At 40.0% G+C, this 21,237-nt stretch overlaps 1 protein-coding gene across 2 annotated transcripts in view; it reads right to left on the reverse strand.

Annotated features, from left to right (window-relative positions):
* SYTL5 (synaptotagmin like 5) overlaps window positions 1–21,237 on the reverse strand; it is a 171,210-nt gene that overhangs the window by 84,281 nt on the left and 65,692 nt on the right. For both annotated transcript variants that reach the window (XM_043895558.1, XM_043895560.1), the window contains exons 5-7: window positions 9,336–9,451; window positions 7,407–7,515; window positions 3,970–4,104 (exon numbers count right to left, since the gene is read on the reverse strand). In XM_043895558.1, coding sequence (XP_043751493.1) covers window positions 3,970–4,104; window positions 7,407–7,515; window positions 9,336–9,451 — 360 coding nt within the window. The remainder of the gene's footprint in view (window positions 1–3,969; window positions 4,105–7,406; window positions 7,516–9,335; window positions 9,452–21,237) is intronic.

The raw sequence follows: 21,237 nt of genomic DNA on the forward strand, positions 1-21,237 counted from the left end.
TATCCATCTTCTTACTGAACAAAATCAATTTTCAGTTATAAGTTCCACTCTTCCTGTATTTTAGGGGACAGTATTGATGTCCCCTCCAGATTCCCTCAGATCCCTTGCAGCAGGCTCCACCCACCCATCCCAAGCTTCTGGGTACTTTTCTGTTAAGGGTTTGCACTTATGATGTTCAGAGCTTTGCCTTTAGCACTGGAGGCCAAGCATGCCTTGAAGTATGCCTCCCCTGACCCTCAGTTAAATCTGAGTTTCACATAAACAATCAAGAATGTTTTAGTATAAAAATATACTACTATTTATATAGTACATACCAATAAGATTTCATGAAACATATTTCTTAAAAGTTTTTTTATCTGAACACAAATTTAACTGGACATCCTGTATCATCATTTGCTAAATCTGGAAACCCAATCTAAGGGAACTTATAAACAATGACTTATTGGGACAGAAGTGCAATGGTCCAGCTCCTCAAAATGTAAAAACCTAGAGATACCAATACTTTATGCCCCAGAATCCCTTGCAGGATTAAGCTGAGTCCTCAAACTCATACCTCACCAGAGACATCAAATTGCTCATCTTCTTCACTTTTTTAAAAAATTGAGGTATAGTTGCTTTACAATATTTTGTTGGTTTCTGCTTACAGCAAATTGAATCAGCTCTATTTACACATATATCCCCTCCCTCCTGGACCTCCCTCTCACCCATCTAGGTCACTTACTCCCTTACTGGTAGCTCCCAGAATCATTTCAATTAATAAATTACTTACTTAGGAATCCTTGTCTGAGGATTCATTTCTAGGAGAGTAGGATTTTTTTTTAACTTTTTATTTTGTATTGGGGTATAGCCAATTAGCAGACAATGTTGTGAGATTCAGATGAACAGGAAAGGGACTCAGCCATGTATATATATGTTCCCATTCTCCCCTAAACTCCCCTCCCCTCCAATCCAGGCTGCCACATAACATTGAGCAGAGCTCCCTGTGCTATATAGTAGGACCTTGTTGGTTATCCATTTAAGTATAGCAGTGTGTACATGTTCATCCCAAACTCCTTAACTATCCCCTTCCCCCATTCATCTCCCTAGCAACTGTAAGTTCCTTCTCAAAGTCTGTGAGTCTATTTGATTTGTTGTTGTTGTTGTTTTTGAGTATTAGCTAAGACTTTTTTTTTTTAAGGATTTAAGATAGATATCTCACAAATCACACCACATTGACAACTCATCACAGCGTGAAAGGAATTAGGAATCACTGCCTTGAAGAGCATTCTGTTTGTTAATTACAGTTCACATTTCTATGCCTTAAAAAAAAACAAAACTCAGCTGTCTTATGTGTCAAGTCCCAAGAAACCAGTGAAGAGCCATTTGCCATGTTCCTCCGAGAGGCTGCTGCACCTTGCCTAAGCCATTCATACATTTCCCTGCTTTGAAACTCCTGAAAAGAAATAAAGTCTAACCAGGCATCTGAAAAATAATCATTTCCACTCCAATATGAGTTTTTAAAAACGATGCTCAAGCCCAGCTGCTCCAGGAAAAGAGCAATGAACTATGAAGAAATATGCGTGGAAGAGGAGAAGGGGGAATTAACTGCTAAGCTAGGCCAGGTAATAGATGACAGAGGCCAGAATCTTGCAAATTCTCTTTTGGGGAATCTGCTGTTACAGGGGAGGCTGCAGTTCTGCTTGAAGAACCTAATGAGAAAAGAAGGTCTGCAAGCTTGACTACTTGGCTTTGCAGAATTCCTCCAGCTCCGAGAAAATAAAAAAGGAGTTAACACCTTTTAGGGATGGGAGTGAAGAAAAGATAGGCCACCTCCTGCCCCCACTTCCTAAGGAATAATTTGGGGATAATGTAACTCATCTCACAGTGGCAGTCCTTTAATGAATGAGTCATCATTGTGATAAATACATGTTTCAGGAAAAGGACATTTTGCTCTACTGATCTCCCAAACATCCTGACTCTCCTTCTTATTGGGAAGACATTGTTCTTGGCCTAGTTCAGTCAAAGCACCCTGACTATTATTAATATATTCTATCTCTAAATCAAAGCACCCTGACCATTATATTCTATCTATTGCTCTTTGGTATTTACAATCTCAAAGATAAAGTCTATTTAGGACAACCTTCCAATTTACAACAAGAGGCACCTGGGTCAATACACCAGTCTTTGGTGAAACATGTCCATATGGCTTTATAGCTTTACGTGTGTGGTTCTTTTTATGCACGGATTTTTTTTTTTTTTTTTTTACCCATAGTAAATACTACAGTACTCCAGGATCCTTAGTTGGGTAAATCCTTGGATATGGAGCTGCATGAGGATACAGAGGAACTATGGATAGGAAAAGCTTACTGTCAAGTGATACTCGGATTTTTGACAGGCAAAGTGAGGGGGTGGGGTCAGTGCAACTAACTCCTATGTTATTTCAGGGTCAGCTGTATCTACACGCAGAAGTTGTTAAGACACAAGGAATAAACCCGGGCAGCTAGATTCTGAAACAACCATGTAAGCACTGTGATATTGGAGAGTATGACCCTTACTCTTCTTAAGTAACTGTAAAATGAATAATTTAATTTTCTTCATTGAGCCAGGAGACTAAGTGTTTTGAATGGGGGACTCCATCTTTCCTCTTTATATGGATATATTATCCCTTTTAAATGCCAGCCTGAAATATGAGCCAAGATAGCTCATCCAGCAAGTCCCCATGAGGCTGAACAAAAATAGCATCTCTAAATAATTTTGATCCCTGAGAGTTAGGAACTCAGCAATCAAAACCAAAATTGAGATTTTCCTACATAAGGTTTTGTGGGACAAGATAGGGGGCCACCCGAAGAGAAGTCAAAGGAAATGATTTCAAGGACAAATGCAACCAGGGTCTAAAGTATATTTTATCATAAAGGAAATATAGCTACATTCTTGAGAATTTGGAAAGGAATGAATACAATCATCATCTTTTGATAGGGGATGATAAATGATTTATTTTATGCTTATTTTTTTCTTTGAAGTTTTACATAAAGTGACACATGTTTGTAGGAATGCTATAGGGAAAAAGATATCGGTATGGACAGTACCTGCGCTCTTAATGACCCATGAGGATAGATCTTTTTTCTCTTCGTTGCCTTTGATAATATACTAGTCATGAAAATCGGCCTTGAATTCTGTTCCAACAGGATAAAGAACATTCAGCCTGATAGGAAATGACTAGACTCTTGGCTATCCTTTCTCTCTTTACTTTTCTTGACAAGGTGATAGCTCTATGCATGGGAGATTTGAGGAGCTGGCCTTCTAATAACAAGTTAGGGGTGGTAGAACTAGAAGGAAGTGGAATTTATGGAAATTCTCTGAGGCAATTCAAAGGAAATTATTATTAATTTTTTAAAGTTGTAAGGAATGTATATGACACCTAGAGGTTTCTTTTTCCAAAGCTTAAACAGAAAATAAATTAAAAAATCAATGAAAACAATTTATTTTCCTGGATTCATCCATGTGAACTGCAGCCCTGAGTCCCCAAAAAACATCTCAGTCTCAGCCATGCAAGTAACACAGATGATTTTGATAGCTGAAATTCCAGAAATATAAGTGCTTACCATTTCAACAAAAAACTATCCTCCTGGCTTTTCACGTTCTGTATTAGTTTAAGATCTCTGAGAGGGAATACATTACAGGTATCTAGAAGCATTGTTTGGATAGAAATATACAAACCTAGGCTTCCCTGGTGGCTCAGATGGTAAAGAATCCACCGGCAATGTGCGAGACCTGGATTCGATCCCTGGGTTGGGAAGATCCCCTGGAGGAGGGCATGGCAACTCGCTCCAATATTATTGCCTGGAGAATCCCCATGGACACGGGAACGTGGCAGGCTATATACTCCATGGGGTCGCAAAGAGTCAGACACAACTGAAGTGACTGAGCACGAATGCACATACCAACCCTGTCCTCAGTCTCTTCCTTTGGCTAATCTGTTATGTGTCTTACCTGTCGGAACCAGGGGCTGACTTTAAACTCCGAAAATTGTGGCTGTCTAAGTCCAAGCTGTAGCTCCGCCCACTTTCAGTTTTGGGAGTGATAATTTCTCCTCTGGTTGCTGATCTGAACTTGCTAAGAAGAAATCTGAAATTACACATATACATACATATATTTAAAAGGAAGATAAGAAAACATTTCAGTATATCATTTTAAGAATACCATTTATTGTACTTCCAACGGTATATAATTCTTCAATGAAGCTGACTTGAGGCTGAGCAATTCTGGGGAGTCCCCATGGCTTCTGCAACAGAGGGTCAATGGTACCTGTAGAGGCAGTGAGGGCATTCTCCCAAAGCCATACCAGCTGCTGGTAGGCTAGGACTCTATCCTTCTAAGAAAAATATCACTGACTATGGGGACTCACCACTATCACCTAAGAATGGTGAAGCACTGCCCGGGCTGAACTTATTTACACAGTGCTGAGAAAAGGGGAGTTTGAACTCACCTTGCTCAGACAGAAGAGCTACAATGATCCTCTGGGATCAACTAATGTAGCAACTTACTAGACTGCAGCTCGATGAGAAGGACAACTCTTGTTCCTCTTGTTCCCTGTCAGGCCCCCTGAAGTTAGAGGGAGGCCTGGCATGAACTAGAACCCAGCCAGTTCTTGAGGAATAAGTGACTGCACGCATGCTCCTGGGGTAATAAGTCTGAACAATGGAATGGCTCACACCACATGAACCTTGACTGCATTCCCATTTCCCCAAATTATATGGAACTTAAGCCAAAAGAGCTCTTCAGAAACCAATATTCAGGTCATCATCCAAGTTATCAAAAGCCTCAAACATGGGTCTTTTCAAATGCACTCACATAAAGACAAACCAAAGCTATTTTCCTTTTGTGATGGTATCAGTAGAGACCAGTTCATTTACTTTACTGGCTATAGTTTTCTCATGGGGAAAAACTATTCCAGAGGTACTGGGACGATCTTAATAGGATCTGCCAAGTCGTCTGTTTCAAAGACCACTGGTGGAGTGTCTCATCAAAGTGTCAGAAGCTTCAATCTGCCTGAAAATTACATTTTAGGTGAGAATAGCACTTAATATCATGTCAAATGATGTTGCTTGGAGAACCACTGTATACATGTCCTTACCTCTGCACAGCTGCTTCCGGTGTCTCCTCTATGTGAACTCTTCCTCCTTTTTTGTTATCCTGGGCCCTCTCCCTCTTTCAAACTCCTCATCAAGTCCATTTTAGAATTTGATGCCTTTCCCAATGGTCCCTGTGCCCTCCCAACATCGATAATCTAATATTTAATTATTTATTCCCATATTATATCTTTTGTAGTCATATAGCTTCCCTGGTAGCTCAGTGGGAAAAATTCCACCTGCCATGCAGGAAACAGAGGTTCAATCCCTGGGTCAGGAAGATCCCCTGGAGAAGGAAATGGCAACCCAGTATTCCTGCCTGGAAAATCCCATGGATAGAAACCTTTTCTTTTCAACTAGGTGTTACATTCTTTGACGACAGAATAATCAGATCCCAGTTTGGAGTTTCAGCAGAGCTCAGTCCAGCACTAGGACTCTTTTGACAATTCAGGATGTATATCCTTCACGGTACTATTTAGCTCCTTACAGTCTCCCAGCTCCAGGCTCGCCATTCTGTAGCCCACATAGTGATGTCTGGCCCGGGGTCCACACACTCTACCTCCTAGAGGCCCTTGTGGGCTCCATACCAAAATCAATCAGATCAGTGATTGTTTTTGACGGCCCAGGCACCATGCTGAACACTGCAGCACAAAAGTAAAAAAGCCAGTAGAAGAGCTTACAATGAAGAGGAGGGGAGAGAGGGGGTGTATCCGGCGAGATCAGTTCATTTGCTTGACACTCTTGTGTAAGGAGGGGTTGATGTCAGAGTGCAAAATCAAGAGTGATGCAGAGGCACAAGCCATTGTGGGAGCCCCAAGGAGACACAAATAGGTTTAGAATGGTAGGAAGTCTCAAGATATAGGACATATGGCCCCTCTAGCTATCTTTCCCATTCATCACTGCTAATTAACGAAGGCGTGGTTAGTCATGAGTGTTTGAGTCAAATGACATTTAGGATTCATGCCTACTCATAGTAAAAGATTCTTTAAAGAAAGAAAAAAAATACACTTTCTGTAGAGACAGATCAAGGCTCAGGGACTGGCAGCCTTTCACATTGGCTTTTAAGAGAACAAAGCCATGCTACCCAGTGTGCGTGTATGTGCTCAGTCATGTCTGACTCTTTGTGACCCCATGGACTGTAGCCCACCAGGCTCCTCTGGCCATGGGATTTCCCAGGAAAGAATACTGGAGTAAGTTGCCATATTCCCTTTTCCACGGGGTCTTCCCAGCCCAGGGATTGAACCCACGTCTACTGCGTTGGCAGGTGGATTCTTCACTGCTGAGTCATCAGGGAAGCCCCACACTACTCAGAACAAACCTTAAAGCCACTTGGTATAGATTAGGATTCTCACTACCTGGACCATAAAACAGGCCACCAGCTGACTAAGAAATAGAGACTATGGAGACTGCAAGGGGCAGGGCTATGAAGCAACACTTTGCCCTTGGGGTCCTTTTTTCATTTTTGATGTGGACCATTATTACAGTCTGTATTGAATTTGTTACAATGTTATTTCTCTTTTATGCTTTGGTTTTGTGGCCAGGAGGCATGTGTGATCTTAGCTCTCTGACCACGGATTGAAGTCACACCTCCTGCACTGGAAGGCAAAGTCTCAACCACTGGACCACCAGGGAAGTCCTGCCTTTCAGTCCTAATAACCTGCATTTTGGGGGCCAATTGACTCCCCTGATGGAACCTTCTCGTTTCCAGTTTCCCAGCACTTCCCTGTTGGCCTCTCATTCCTATTCTCAGTACTTGACACATAGATTTGCTTTCTGAATGTAGTGAGGTGGCCAAATGGTTCCTTCCTTAAGGAGACCTGCATTTTAAACAGGGGAGACAGTGTTTGAAGCCCTATTAAGAAATCTTGGATTTGGCTGGTTCATACATCAGCACTCAGGTTGGGCGGGTTGGGGAGGGTGGAGGGGTTGGTGTCTACTACAACAAAGGTAGTTGTCACCTCCTACAGGCAACATTGGCCCAAGCATGAAGCCTTCTACTGAGAAATAAAGGGATTCGCTTGGTATAAGATCAGATATGTCAAATGAAAGCAAAATCCTCACAGGTTCAGGTCAGAAGGGACCTTTATCTAAAACTGAAAGTAATTAAAACTGCATTTCCTGAGGCAAATGATAAGAGAATGTTACCTCGGTGGGGTCTCTGACCTTTTCTGGGTCATTTAAGTGACATTAGACTTCCAAAACAGCGGGGGCCGACGGGGGGTGGGGGGGAGGGGGCTGTCTATGTCACAGGTGACTGGAACAAGGATCAAAGATTCCCTTGAAGAGGCTGTGTCTTACCCCTTTCTCCTGGGTCCATCGTGGCTGGCCTTCTGCCCAGCAGAAGGCAAAGCATCTGACTTTTCTGTGTTCTGGCGGGTTTGTTCTTGGCTTTGTATTTCTCCATCTCCTCATTAAAAACAATCAGAAGACAAGTTTACACACAAAATGGCAAGAAACGAAAGCTATTTCCTAGTCTTCATTCATGTTTCTACATTAACACAGGACAGAGAAGTCAAAGTAACTGGCAATGATGTTTCCATCTTATGTTTCCCAGTCACATGTATTTTTCATCTGTCCAGTGTTCCACAGTTAAATGAAGATTAAGATTGGGACTCATCTGTGGGAGTTTTGCTGAGATAAGCTTTGTAGAGATGGAGGACTTAAACATCCTTCCTCTACAAATATTTTTAGGGCAGAGGAACCAAGGTTCACAAGAACTCCAAACACCTAGAGGCTGAATTGTAGCATGGGATTCTAGAAACAATATCATTATTTTGGAGCATATAAGCCAGACTTCCTGGGAGGGTGAGTAGCTTTGCACACACCTTCTGATGGTCTACACTACTGAGGTTTGAGTGGAGGAAGCAGCCAGAACTAACTGCTTCCTTGTAACTCAACTCTGCTTTCTCTGTGGCATTAATCCCAGGGTTACCCCTCTGGGAAAGCCCTTCCTTGCTAGTGCGACACCAAGAAGGGGCATTGGAAGCAGGTCCAAGCCTCCGAGCCAGGCTTCAAAATCAGGGCATTATTCTCCAGTATGTGAAAGGTGAGATATCCTAGGAACAGACCCACAGATGTCTGCTCCACCTTTACTGTAGCCCAGATGAGAAATATGATTCTAAACATACATTTCACTCAATATTTAAGCAGTTAAATTGTGGTCTGAATGCACAGACTAGCGTTCTCAAAGTGGGGTGTTAACAGTAAATCCCTACATATGAACAAATTCTGTTCTAAGTGTGTTTGAAAGTCCAACAAAGTTAGCCTAAGTACCCAACTAATATAACTGGCTGTTATTTATGTGAGAAGTTTGTAATACTTCTATTATGTCATATTTTATGTGTAATACAACACATAAAAAACAAATACAAAAACAAGACACATTAGTACAGTAGTACAGTTCAACAGCTGGCATATAGGGGCTGGCACTGAGTGAACAGGCAAGAATTACTAAGTGGAGGAGGGGGAGGAAGTGGGAGATGGCAGAGCTGATGGGTGGTCAGCAACAGGAGATGAAGGGCACGCTGCGATTTCATTCACATCTGAATTAACTGGACATGAAAATGTACATTCACATGTTTGAGAGTTCACAACTTGAAGGTTCATAGGTAGGGAACTTACTGCATTTGCACTTGGTGACAGTATAATTCTTCACTGAGTGAAACTGCCTGTGCATTTCAGGCCATTTAGCATCCCTCAATGCCTGATTCCCCCACAGTCATTGGGATAAGCAGATAGGGCCCCTAGCATTTCCAAACACTTCCCTAGCCTGATTGGGGGAGGGGGCACATTACAAAATATCAGCCCTTGGTTGATAATCCCTGGATGGGAAAAAGTAACATTTAAACGAAATCTGAAATACACCCTTATTGAAAAACCAAAGATTTCTGCCACAATGTGAATCACGTAAGGCATCTGTTTTATGTTACTCTAACTGCTTAGTAAAATATCGGAAGTGCATTCAGGAAAAGAACTGTCTGTGATGAAGAGCCATGCCTTTTCTGAAAACCTTACTGTGCCACATATGAGAAAAATGACTGTGGATTTCATTTTCTACCAACTTCATCTTCCCTTGTATGAATTGAAGATTTAGATTTGATGCCACCAAGTTTTGAAATGATCTAAGGGATTCAACAGAGGAAATTCAACTGTGGTCTTTTGATACATAATATAGAGAAGTTATTTAGCCCACCAAAATGAAGATTAAAGCAGTTTTGCTTTAGTTACCTGGACTTCTTCTTAAGATGGACTGTCGGACAACATCAGTGCCCAGAACATTGACGTGCTTGAAACGCTTTGCCTTTTCTTCAAAAAACCACTCACCAGTTACAATCCTTAGCTGCCTACTCAAAAGAAAAGAGGAGAGCATTGGAATGCAACTGTTCAGTCAAATAATTAACTCAAAAACCCCTAATTGAGTAAAAGATAACCAGTTAAGAGAGTCCATCTCACTCCTTGGAGTAATTTATGATGACCATAATCCACTGTTAGTTGAATATGTACTATATACAAGGTACTTGCTAATTGCTCTTCATACTTACTATATTTTTATCCACTCTGTAAACATGATTATCCCCATTTTATAGATGAGGAAACAGAGCAATAAAGTGATGTGTCTCACACATAAAGCCAGGATCCCACCCCAAGCAGTCTGACCTACAGCTCGACTTCTTTTTTGTTTGTTTTTTTTAATTTTTATTTTATTCAGTTAGAGTTGATTTACAATGTTGTGCTAATTTCTGCTTTAAAGTGATTCAGTTATACACACATACATTCTTTTTCCTATTCCTTTCCATTATGGTTTATCAGAGGATATTGAATAGTTTCCTGTGATATACATAGGATCTTGTTGTTTATCCATTCCATATATAATAGTTTGCATCTATCAAACCCAAACTCTGAATCCATCCCTCTCCCACTCCCTTGGCAACTACAAGTCTGTCCTCTGTGTCTGTGAGTCTTCTTCTGTTTTGTAAATAATTTCATTTGTGTCATAGATTAGACTCCACATATAAGTGACATCACATGATACTTGCCTATCTCTGTCTGGGTTACTTGGCATGATAACTTCTAAGTTCATCCATGTTGCTACAAATGGCATTATTCCATTCTTTTTTATGCTATAGTTCAAGTTCTTAACCATGGCATGTGCTAAGTCACCTCAGTCATGTCCAACTCTTTGCGACCCTGTGGACTGTAGCCTGCCAGGCTCCTATGTCCATGGGATTCTCCAGGCAAGCATACTGGAGTGGGTTGCCATGCTCTCCTCCAAGGGATCTTCCCGACCTTGGGATCAAATCCACATCTCTTATGTCTCCTGCGTTGGCAGGCAGGTTCTTTACAGCTAGTGTCACCTGGGGAGTCCTAACCACTGCATTCGTGAATAAATAAGCTTCAACGGAAACAATGGGGAACAAATGAAAGCTTTGAATTATAAAGGGGCTGTGATCACACTCTGTTTTAGAATGATATCTTGATGTAATATAATGACTGGATTAAAGAGAGAATGGAACAAAGAGACAGGTTGGCCATGGTAATAGTCCAGGAGAGAGATAGCAAGACTCCAGCTAGGGCAATGACAAGACCAATGACAATGATAAGACTAATGACAAGATCAATGACAAGAGGAAGAGCCAAATTAAAAATGTAGGTGGTAGAAGAACCTGTCTGGGTTTCACAATCAATAGAATGTTGAAGGTGGAAAAGAAAGACCTCGGAACAATCACAACCATGTGCAATGTTTATACAAAGCCTTTATCCCAGTTACATAGGCCTATTGACCATTCTTAGAACATGGCCCATATGTTCATCTACTACTTGACCTAAGGCCTCTATGGAGGACTGTAATGGAAAATGAGGTTGAAAGGTAGAATTGAGTCACAAAATGGAAAACTCTGAAAGTCAAGCTAAGGAGTTGGAATGCCATTTTGGAGGCAATGGGGAACACTGGCAGATTATCTAAATTTCGAGTTGAATTATAAAATCTCTGAAGTATCTCTGAAGTATTACATAGGGTAGAAACCAGATGCAGGCAGGCCAATGAAGAAGTAACTCAACAGATAGGACAGGAAATGATGAAGATGTGTATCTGGGTATCATGGGGGTAAGGAGTGAAAAGAAAGATAAAAGAAACTTAGACCACTATGTAAGCAGATAGGTTATGGCGTCCCTGGCAAAAGAACCAGGAATGGCTTTCTTGACATAGAATCAGTTTTGGTCTGAGCCATTTTGTTATCTGAGCCTGGCTACAGTGCTCGCCCTTGAGTCTCAGTAATTAATGATCTTAAGGGAGGGAATAATGGTGGAGACATGGGGAGGGTCCTAGTTCCTCAAGGGACATACTTAGCAATGTGTCTTTGAGTTCTACAGGAACAAAGGCCCCGACAAGGGTGGAGGATAGGAAGATGATGTTGATCCTTCTGACTCCAACTGACGCTGGATTCTGTGGACCTTTGCCCCCAATACTATGCTGAATTCTCCTCTGCTCAAGCCCCCTCATGAATACTCATGTACCTTTAGCTTAAAATATCCCAAATTTTGCTGTTGGGGAAACAATGCTTTGAGAAAGATCCCTGGTGTTCCCCTTAATTGTATGAGCGCTCAGTCATGTCTGACTCTTTGCGACCCCATAGACTACAGCCTGCCAGTCTGTCTATGGAATTTTCCAGTCAAGAATACTGGAGAGGATTGTCATTTCCTCCTCCATGGGATCTTCTCGACCCAGGGATCAGATCCATGTTTCCTGTATCTCCTGCATTGGCAGGTGGATTCTTTACCACTGAGTCATCTGAGAAGCTCGTTCTCCTTACTTGCTGCAAGTAATAATAAATACTTCCTTCTTCTGATCTTTGGCTTGGTTGCGTCTACTGACTCAACACTCACCAAGAGGTGAACCCAGTTTTCAGGTTAACAACTGAAGATGAAAATCAGAAAAATTGGTGACAAGTCTGCCATGGCTAAAGTAAAGCAACTAAGAGTCAAAGAAGATCTCTAGCCCTATAGTATTATATCCATGAGATTCAGTACCTCCTTGACTGAACTTAGAAATTAACAATTGGATCCTAAATAAAATAAAAAAAAAACACTCTAGAAAAATATGCCAATTTGTTCTCTCCAGCAATTATCATAAAATACTTACTTATTCATTTATGTCATGTTGTGCAGCATGTGGAATCTTAGTTACCTGACTAGGGATCAAACCCATGCCCCCTGCAGTGGGAGCATGGAGTCCTAACCACTGAACCACCAGGTGAGTCCCTGAAATACTACTCCTAAATGTAGGAAACAAAGGTAAGTTACCTATGAAACCCAGTTCCATCACTGGGGAAAAAGTGAAAATGTTATCCTTGGAGTAAATTATTCATTGAATGACCATAGCTTGTACATTTGAAATTTATCCTCAAGTGGCTAGATCACCTGTCAAGAAGCAAGGATTATTGGATTAGCTTCAAAACTGTATAAAATACAGCAAAACCTAATACTTGAATGGGTTAATACTTAATGCTTGAATGGGCTCTATCTGGATATATATCAAGTGATCTATAGGCATACATCAGTACTTACGTTGGAAAACTAGGCAGTAATCATTCAATTCTAAATTCTAAAGGTACTGCCTCCAGATTTCCGGGCCTTATTTATTCAATCAAATGCTAATTGAGGTAGTGCTGTGATTGAACTTTGCAGAGGTAACTGAAGTTATTTATCACCTGACCTGAAAATAGGAAGATGGTCAAGGATTATCTGGGTGGGCCCATAGTTGTCACCGAGCCCTTGAAAACAGGAAGAAAATGAAGTTGGATACTGAGAAGCTGTGGAATGGGAAGTCAGAGGGATTCCAAATGTGAAAAGAGGGCTCTAAGATGCAGATGTCCACATGCAAGAACCAGAGGGAGGGGCCTCTAGGAGCAAAGGCTGGCTCTTAGCTAACAGCCAACAAGAAATGGGAGCCTCATCCTCACAGTCACAAGGAATCAGAATCTGTCCAGCAAAATGAATTTAGAAGTACAATCTTCCCAGAGCCTTCTGGTAGGAACTCAGCCAGCTGACACCTTGATTTCAGCCTAGTGAACAGTGAGTAGAGAAATAAGACAAGCCAACCTAGGTTTCTGAGTGACAGAACTGTAAGATTGAAACTGAGCTGTACCCTATGGGGCTCCTGGGCATGGAAGCCTTTCTGTCATTTTTTGTTTGCAGGGAACAGACTCCAGGCTCCATGACCTAACATGAGTTACAAAGGGCAGACCTGAACAGTTGCTAATCAAGGAAGGGAGGGGATATAGACACAGGGAGGAGCAGCCAAGAAACAATAATGCAACATTAAGTCCTAGTTCCCTCAAAAGGGATACACATAACAATATCTTTGAGCTCTTTACAGAACTAAAACCCCCAACAAATGGCAGATGTCAGCATTCTTCATTCCGAAAAAGACCACCTGAGGCCAGATTAAAGGAGTGCAGGCCCTGCCCACACTCTAATCCGATCAGCAACCCTGCCCTTGAGGCTTTGCTAGAAAACTCCTCACCAAATTCTCCAGGATTGAGACACAGTTTTCCAGGGGCATTAGCATGCTGTGTCCTCCTTTTCCAGCAAATCAATAAAGCTATTCTTATCTACTTCACCCAAAACTCTGTCTCCAAGATTCAATTTTGCACTGGTACACAGAGGCTGAGTTTGCAGCATCAATATCATATATTTACATTGCCTACTGTCCATGGGGCCACAGAGTCAGACACGACTGAAGTGACTGAGCACATATGAGCAAGCTGCTAAATCGTGGCAGTTTGTGATGATGGGCACACAAAACTAAGAATAATTAAACATAAAAACCTATTTGTCTTAATGTTCAACTCAGGAAATAAATTGCACAGATTCTAAAAAGATACCTATGAAAAATTCAGAACAATAGGGTAGAGATAGGCAAACTATGGTTTATGGGCCAAATTGTTCACTACCTATTTCATACAGATTATGAGCTAAGGATTTAGAAAAGGCAGAGGAACCAGAGATCAAATTGTCAACATCTTTTGGATCATCAAAAAAGCAAGAGAATTCCAGAAAAACATCTACTTCTGCTTTATTGACTACGCCAAAGCCTTTGACTGTGGAAAATTCTTAAAGAGATAGGAATACCAGACCACCTGACCTGCCACCTGAGAAATCTGTATGCAGGACAAGAAGCAACAGTTAGAACTGGACATGGAACAACAGGCTGCTTCCAAATTGGGAAAGGAGTACGTCAAGGTTGTATCTTGTCGCCCTGCTTATTTAACTTATATGCAGAGTACCTCATGCGAAATGCCCAGCTGGATGAAACACAAGCTGGAATCAAAATTGCTGGGAAAAACATCAATAACCTCAGATATGCAGATGACACCACCCTTATGGCAGAAAGTGAAGAAGAACTAAAGAGCCTCTTGATGAATGTGAAACAGGAGAGTGAAAAAGTTGGCTTAAAACTCAACACTCAAAAAACTATGATCATGGCATCTGGTCCCATCACTTCATGGCAAGTAGATATGGAAACAGTGGAAACAGTGAGAGACTTTATTTTGGCGGGCTCCAAAATCACTGCAGATGGTAACTGCAGCCATGAAATTAAAAGATGCTTGCTGCTTGGAAGAAAATACGATAGCATATTAAAAAGCAGAGACATTACTTCATCAAAAAAGGTCTGTCTAGTCAAGGCTAAGGTTTTTCCAGTAGTCATGTACGGATGTGAGAGTTGGGCTATAAAGAAAGCTGAGCGCCAAAGAATCGATGCTTTTGGATTGTGTGGTGTTGGAGAAGACTCCTTAGAGTCCCTTGGACTGCAAGGAGATCAAACCAGTCAACTCTAAAGGAAATAGGTCCTGAATATTCATTGGAAGGACTGATGTTGGAGCTGAAACTCCAATACTTTGGCCACCTGATGCAAAGGACAGACTCATTAGAAATAACCCTGATGCTTGGAAAGATGGCAGGAGGAGAAGGGGACAACAAAGGATGAGATGGTTGGATGGCATCACTGACTCAATGGACATGAGTTTGACCAAGCTTCGGGAATTGGTGATGGACAGGGAAGCCTGGCATACTGCAGGCTTTGGGACCATGGGGTCCCAAAGAGTCGGACATGACTGAGTGACTGAACTGATACTGATGAGATAAGAATGGTTTTTATATTCTTAAATGGTTTGGGAAAATCAAAAGCCGAATATTTCATGACTTGTGAAAATTATATGAACAATATTTAAAATTCAGAGTCTGTTAATAAAGTTTTATTTGTACACAGCCATGCTCATTTGTTTATGTGTTGTCTCTGGCTGCTTTTCTGCTACAACTGCAAACTTGAATAGTTTTAGCGGCAACAACAGAGCCTACAGAGTCTAAAATTCTTATTCTTTGGCATTTTATTTTTTAAAAGGTTTGCCAACTTCTGCAATACGACAAAGAATTTACACAAAAAGAAACAAGAACAAGGGGAATAACATAGATCAGTGATAGAGAACCGCCTAAGAGAGGCATGCCAAAGGCTTGTCTTATTTTTTTGTTTGTTTGGGGTTTTGCCTTTTTTAATGGCTGCGCTACATAGCATATGAAATCTTAGTTGCCCAAAGATAGAACATGTGCCCCCGGCACTGGAAATGTGCAGGGGAAGTTCTGTTTGTTTTGTTTTTGTCATTTTCTTGGGATACAGAGTAAGGTGGAAACACAACAATAGGTTTCAGGTGTCACAGAAAAGTGAGCCACATTAGGTCCACACGCCCCAGCAAAGGGCCCTCCATATTATCATCTTTACTGTATATGCCTAGAGCTGGCAACACCTAACACAAATAAGATCTTCCCAGAACTGTTAGTCATTACCTCTTACCATCCTTGTAAGAACAACAACTATAACCCTTGTATTTGCTCGACTCAAATATGGACCTGAGTCATTTGTTATTTTAGAACTCTGCAACATCAGAACCACCTCTTGGGATTATGCCTCTGCTACCTTCTCAGGTCCTGGAGGTGTAGGTAGAAGGATTAGTTGAACAATGGGGAACAAATACCAAGTGAGTACCATGCACCAAGCCATGTGCTAGGCACTGTATATACGGCATCTCTAATGTTCACTATATGTCATGAAGTAGCTATATCATCCTTAGTTTTCAGATGAGGAAATCAAAGTTCACATGGCTGAAATAACTTGCCCAAAGTTATACAGTCTCATGACAAAAACAGGATTTATATATACTAAAAGCCCTTACATTTAGCAAAGCTCTTCAGAAAAGAACCAGCTATGACAAGGCTTTGAGTAAGGGTGAAAAGGTATAGAAACCAAGGAATAACATGTAGTATTTCATAAGATGGGCTGTGACTGGCTGTGTGTGTGTGCACACATCTGTGACTATGTCTCTCTGTTTGGAGCAGAGTAACAGGAATAAAGGAGTGAAAGAAGAAATAAAAGAAACATGAAACCTACTATGAAATTTTTCTCTCTGCCATATCAATCTAATATTTCAGAAATACAAAGCTTGAAATAAACATTGTGTTTCCTACAAGTCATACTCTGAAGAGTTTGACTGAAATTGAGTTATACTCATGCTATGTGATTAATGATTACTGAATATTTAGAATTTGCTAGGTTCTAATTTTCTTTAACATTAAACTCTTGGGACTGAAAACTTTTGCTTGATAGCTTACTTAAATGTAAAGTCAAGTTCTCCTTAGACTTATAGGGAAAAAGTAGGCAATCATATCCTAAAAAAGAAGAGTGTCCTAAACATTCTTTTTTTTCCCTTTATCTTCTATTAACTGCTGGAGAGATTGGAGATAAGATATGGTAGTTAGATACACTGAAGTATAACAAGTTTCCTTCTTATTATTCATAAGGAAGCTAGAATTATTTCATTCATTCATTACATATCAATTATTAACTGCATTCCTGGCTCAGGCAGTAAAAAATCTGCCTGCAATTCAGGAAACCTGGGTTTGATCCATGGTTCAGGAAGATGCCCTGGAGAAGGAAATGGCAACCTACTCTAGTATTCTTGCCCGGGAAATCTCATGGACAGAGGAGCCCATGGGGTCCCAAAAGAGTCAGACATGACTTAGCAATGAAAAAACAATAAGGCTAACAGTACAGAAGTGAAAAAGACAAATAACGACCCCGGCGTTATGGAGATGATGGTATATATTTACTCCTTTCTTCCTTTCCAACAGGAAAAGTAACAAGAAATCCTTCGACACATTATGAACACTACAGATAAAGAGAATATCTTAAAAATAGCTAGAGAGGAGGAAAAAAACATATTACAAACAAAGGAATGATGATTAGAACGACAGTTGACTTGCATTAGGAATAACGAAAGCTAGAAGCCAGTGAAATGATATCTTTAAAGTTCCAAGAGAAAATATCTATCTAAAATCATGTATCCAGAGAAACCATTGTTTGGGAGTAAGGGTGAAATAAAAAATGTTTCAGTACAATAAAAACTGACATAATTTACCATTAACAGATTTTCACTAAAGGAACTTCTAAAGAGGAGGTAAAGTAATTCCCTAGGGGTCCAGTAGTTAGGACTTCATGCTTTCACTGCTGTGGTTCACTCCCTCGTCAGGAAACTAAGATCCCAAAAGCTGTGTCACATGACCAAAAGAAAGAAAGAAAAAGAGGAGGTAAAGTAGATTTAACATATAAGAAGGAATGGTAACAAATGGAATTGGTAAAACACATGGATAAATCTAAACAAATGTTGATGTAAAACAAACATGATATCTAAAATGTTGAACTGAAAATAGATGTTTCTAAAACATAGGACAAAAAGTATATATAAACCTGGGTGAAGACAGTTGGAGTTTAAGAATATCAAGTTCCTTTCACTGATTAGAAGAAGGGTAAAACTAATGATTTATGAAATTAAATATGAATGGTGTAATTTCTAGGGTAACCACTAAAAACAAAAACTCATATAATATCTATACTAGTAGAAAGGATAAAATGGGAAAAATACAGTACTTCCATCAATCTATAGATAATATAAATAAAATCAAATATTACAGTAATTACAATGACTATAAGTAGACTAAACTCTATAAGAAAAATACTGTCAAGTTAAGCTTAAAAATTTTATATATATATAGTATACATGCATAGCATGTATATATAGCATATATGTATAGCAAATATTTAAATATATATACATACATATAGAGCATATATATGCATATATGCTATAGTCTCCTTGCAAGCATATAGACACAGAAAGGTTGAAAGGCAAATGGTAAGAAAAAAATATACCATGTAAATATTTACCAAAAGAAACTTGGTATTACTATATAAACAGCAGACAAAACAGATCTTAAGGCAAAAGGATTTTTATAAATGAAGGGGGTCATAAACACCTTCAAATCAGTAAAGAATAGATTAACAGCCTAAGAAAATTGGCAATACATAAATAGTCATATCACAGAAAAGGAACCCCAAATGGCCAATAAACCTATGAAAGGATACCCAACCTCATTAGTAATCAGAAATATTCAAATAAAAATCATAGTTAAGATATCCATCTGGATCTACCAGTTGGACAACAATCAAAAATTTTCATGATGCCAGGTGTTGGTAAGTTTGTAAAGTTTTATACAGTGTTAGTAAAATTTAAATTGGTACAACAATTATAAAACACAATTTAACATCTTAAAAAGCTGAAAATGTTCATACCATTTTGCCCTACAATTTCATTCCTAAGGCGCACTTCCTACAGGAGTTTTCTCAAACATTTTTGACAGATGGTAACTAGACTTATGTTGTACACCAGGAACTAACAGTTTGGAGGTCAATTAAGAAAATCTCCAAACACATAGGGAAAGAGATTAGATCTGTGCTTATCAGAGGTGGGATGGGGGTTGGGGGGAGGGGGAATTGGAAAGAAAAAAAAAAGTTTTACATCATAATCCAGAAAATAAATACACATACTCATACACACACACACACAATGAAGTATATGTAGAATTACACACATATAATTATATGTATACTGACATTTTCTGTTTCCCCTTCTTTTTTTAAATGCTGGCCAGGACCCATCAATGGATCATGACTCAGTTTTAAAAACCCTACAATAAGGAAACTGCTGTACATGTTTGTTAGGCCATACGTACAAGAAGGTGATACCAGCATTTTTGGGGTAACATTATAAACTAAAACAAAAAACAACAAAAATTTCCATCAACAAGAAAACAGGCAACAGTGAAGAGGAATGGAATAATATTCACATAACCATAGATAGAGGGACATCCCAGGTGATCCAGTGTCTATGCAATGGCAGGGGACAGAGGTTCGATCCCTGGTCGGGAAACTAAGATCCCACATGCCATGCTGCACAGCCAAAAAATAAATTAAAAACAAAAAAAAGTGAACATGGATAGATTTCACACACAAAAAAATGTTGAGCTAAAAAACGTCACAAAGTACACATACAGTATAATTTCCATTTCTACAGAATTCAAAATTGAAAAACTAGAAAATATATTATTTAGGGATATATCCAAGTACAATAAAACCATAAAGTAGAACAAGGGAATAAGAAATGGAAAACAAGAACAGTCTCTTAAACTGAGTGATAAATACATAAATACTCGTTTTACTGTTGTTTAAACAGTATATGTAGAGTGTCTTGGTATGTATGATACTTCTACATTTAAAAATCCCTCTAATCCATGTGGGTATTAAGACACTAAACCACAGTGAACAAAGTATTCTAAAAAAGGGAGATATATGATTAATAAGTGATTTAAAGTAGCATGTCAAGGTACTCCAAACAGCTTCTCATCACCCTCAAAAGTTCCCTGGTAGCTCAGTTGGTAAAGAATTCACCTGCAATGTATGAGATGCCGGTTCAATTCCTGGGTCAGGAAGTTCCCCTGGAAAAGGGATCGGCTACCCACTCCAGTATTCTTGCATGGAGAGTCGAATGGCAAAGGACACTGGTGGGCTACAGTCCATAGAGTTGAAAAGAGCTGGAAATAACCGAGGGATTAAGCACACACACATCACCCCCAAAATCTGTCGGTCAGTGTGGGATTTGCCTTAAAAAATTTGCCTTAAAAAAAAGGAGTGATGTTTAAATGAGTTTGTGGCAATTACTAGTACCCATGAGGACCAAAAGATCTCCAGATACACAGGTATAGTTGAACAAGTTGAACTTTTTGTTCATTGCAATGAAGGAAAACATGCCATGAAAAACCATGGGAAGTCTCGAGAAGAAGGAGTTTGAAAGAATTTAATATAGGATTGGGAGTTATGTTGGGTTTCCCTGGTGGCTCAGAGGGTAAAGAATCTGCCTCCAATGCAGAGACCCAGGTTCAATCCCTCAGTTGGGAAGATACCCTGGAGAAGGAAATGGCAACCCACTCCAGGATTCTTGCCTGGAGAATCCATGGACAGAGGATCCTGGCAGGCTGTAATCCATAGGATTGCAAAGAGTCAGATGTGACTGAGCAACTTTCACTTTCACTTGGGGTTATGTTAGGTAACTTTAGGGAGATTTTAAGAGAGCAGGGATTTGCTCTAGACTAGGTGATGTCAGGGAGCAGGGACAAGGCTATCATTGGTAACTTAAGTTTTACCTAGAAGTGCAGTCTAGAAAAAGGCTAAAGCTGTAATTAGTAAGGAAGTAGCAGCAAACTCATATTAACCAAGAAAAGGGGACGTTTGATACATTGTGGCTTGACCAGTCACCTTGTTTTCATCTATGCTAAGATCATGAAGCATTCTTACTATGTCTCACTTCATCATGGGCACACAGTGATCCTGTGGGATGCTGGTGCTCTGAGGTCATTTATGTCTACTAGGAGAACACCACAGCCTGTCCCAGATCACCTTCTAACAACATCAAGACCTACATGTAAATGTCAGATCAGTTTTCAGATGTCAGGGTCGGTATTTCTCCTTCCCATAACAAAGCACTATGCATTCCCTCTGTATCCTCTCTGTATATGTTCCAACCATTGGTACTATTGTCTTTCAAGTTAGTGACAGGGACTCATACTTCATCTATCTCAGGTCTATTTCATCTATTTTCAGTCATCACTACCAATTTATCAAAAACAAAAATACCGGACTCCTCCTTAAACAGGACAAAGGCTTTCACAAGGACAAATAGCAGCATGA

This window comes from Cervus elaphus, chromosome X (genome assembly GCF_910594005.1).
Source record: "Cervus elaphus chromosome X, mCerEla1.1, whole genome shotgun sequence".
In the NCBI taxonomy this organism is placed as follows: domain Eukaryota; kingdom Metazoa; phylum Chordata; class Mammalia; order Artiodactyla; family Cervidae; genus Cervus; species Cervus elaphus.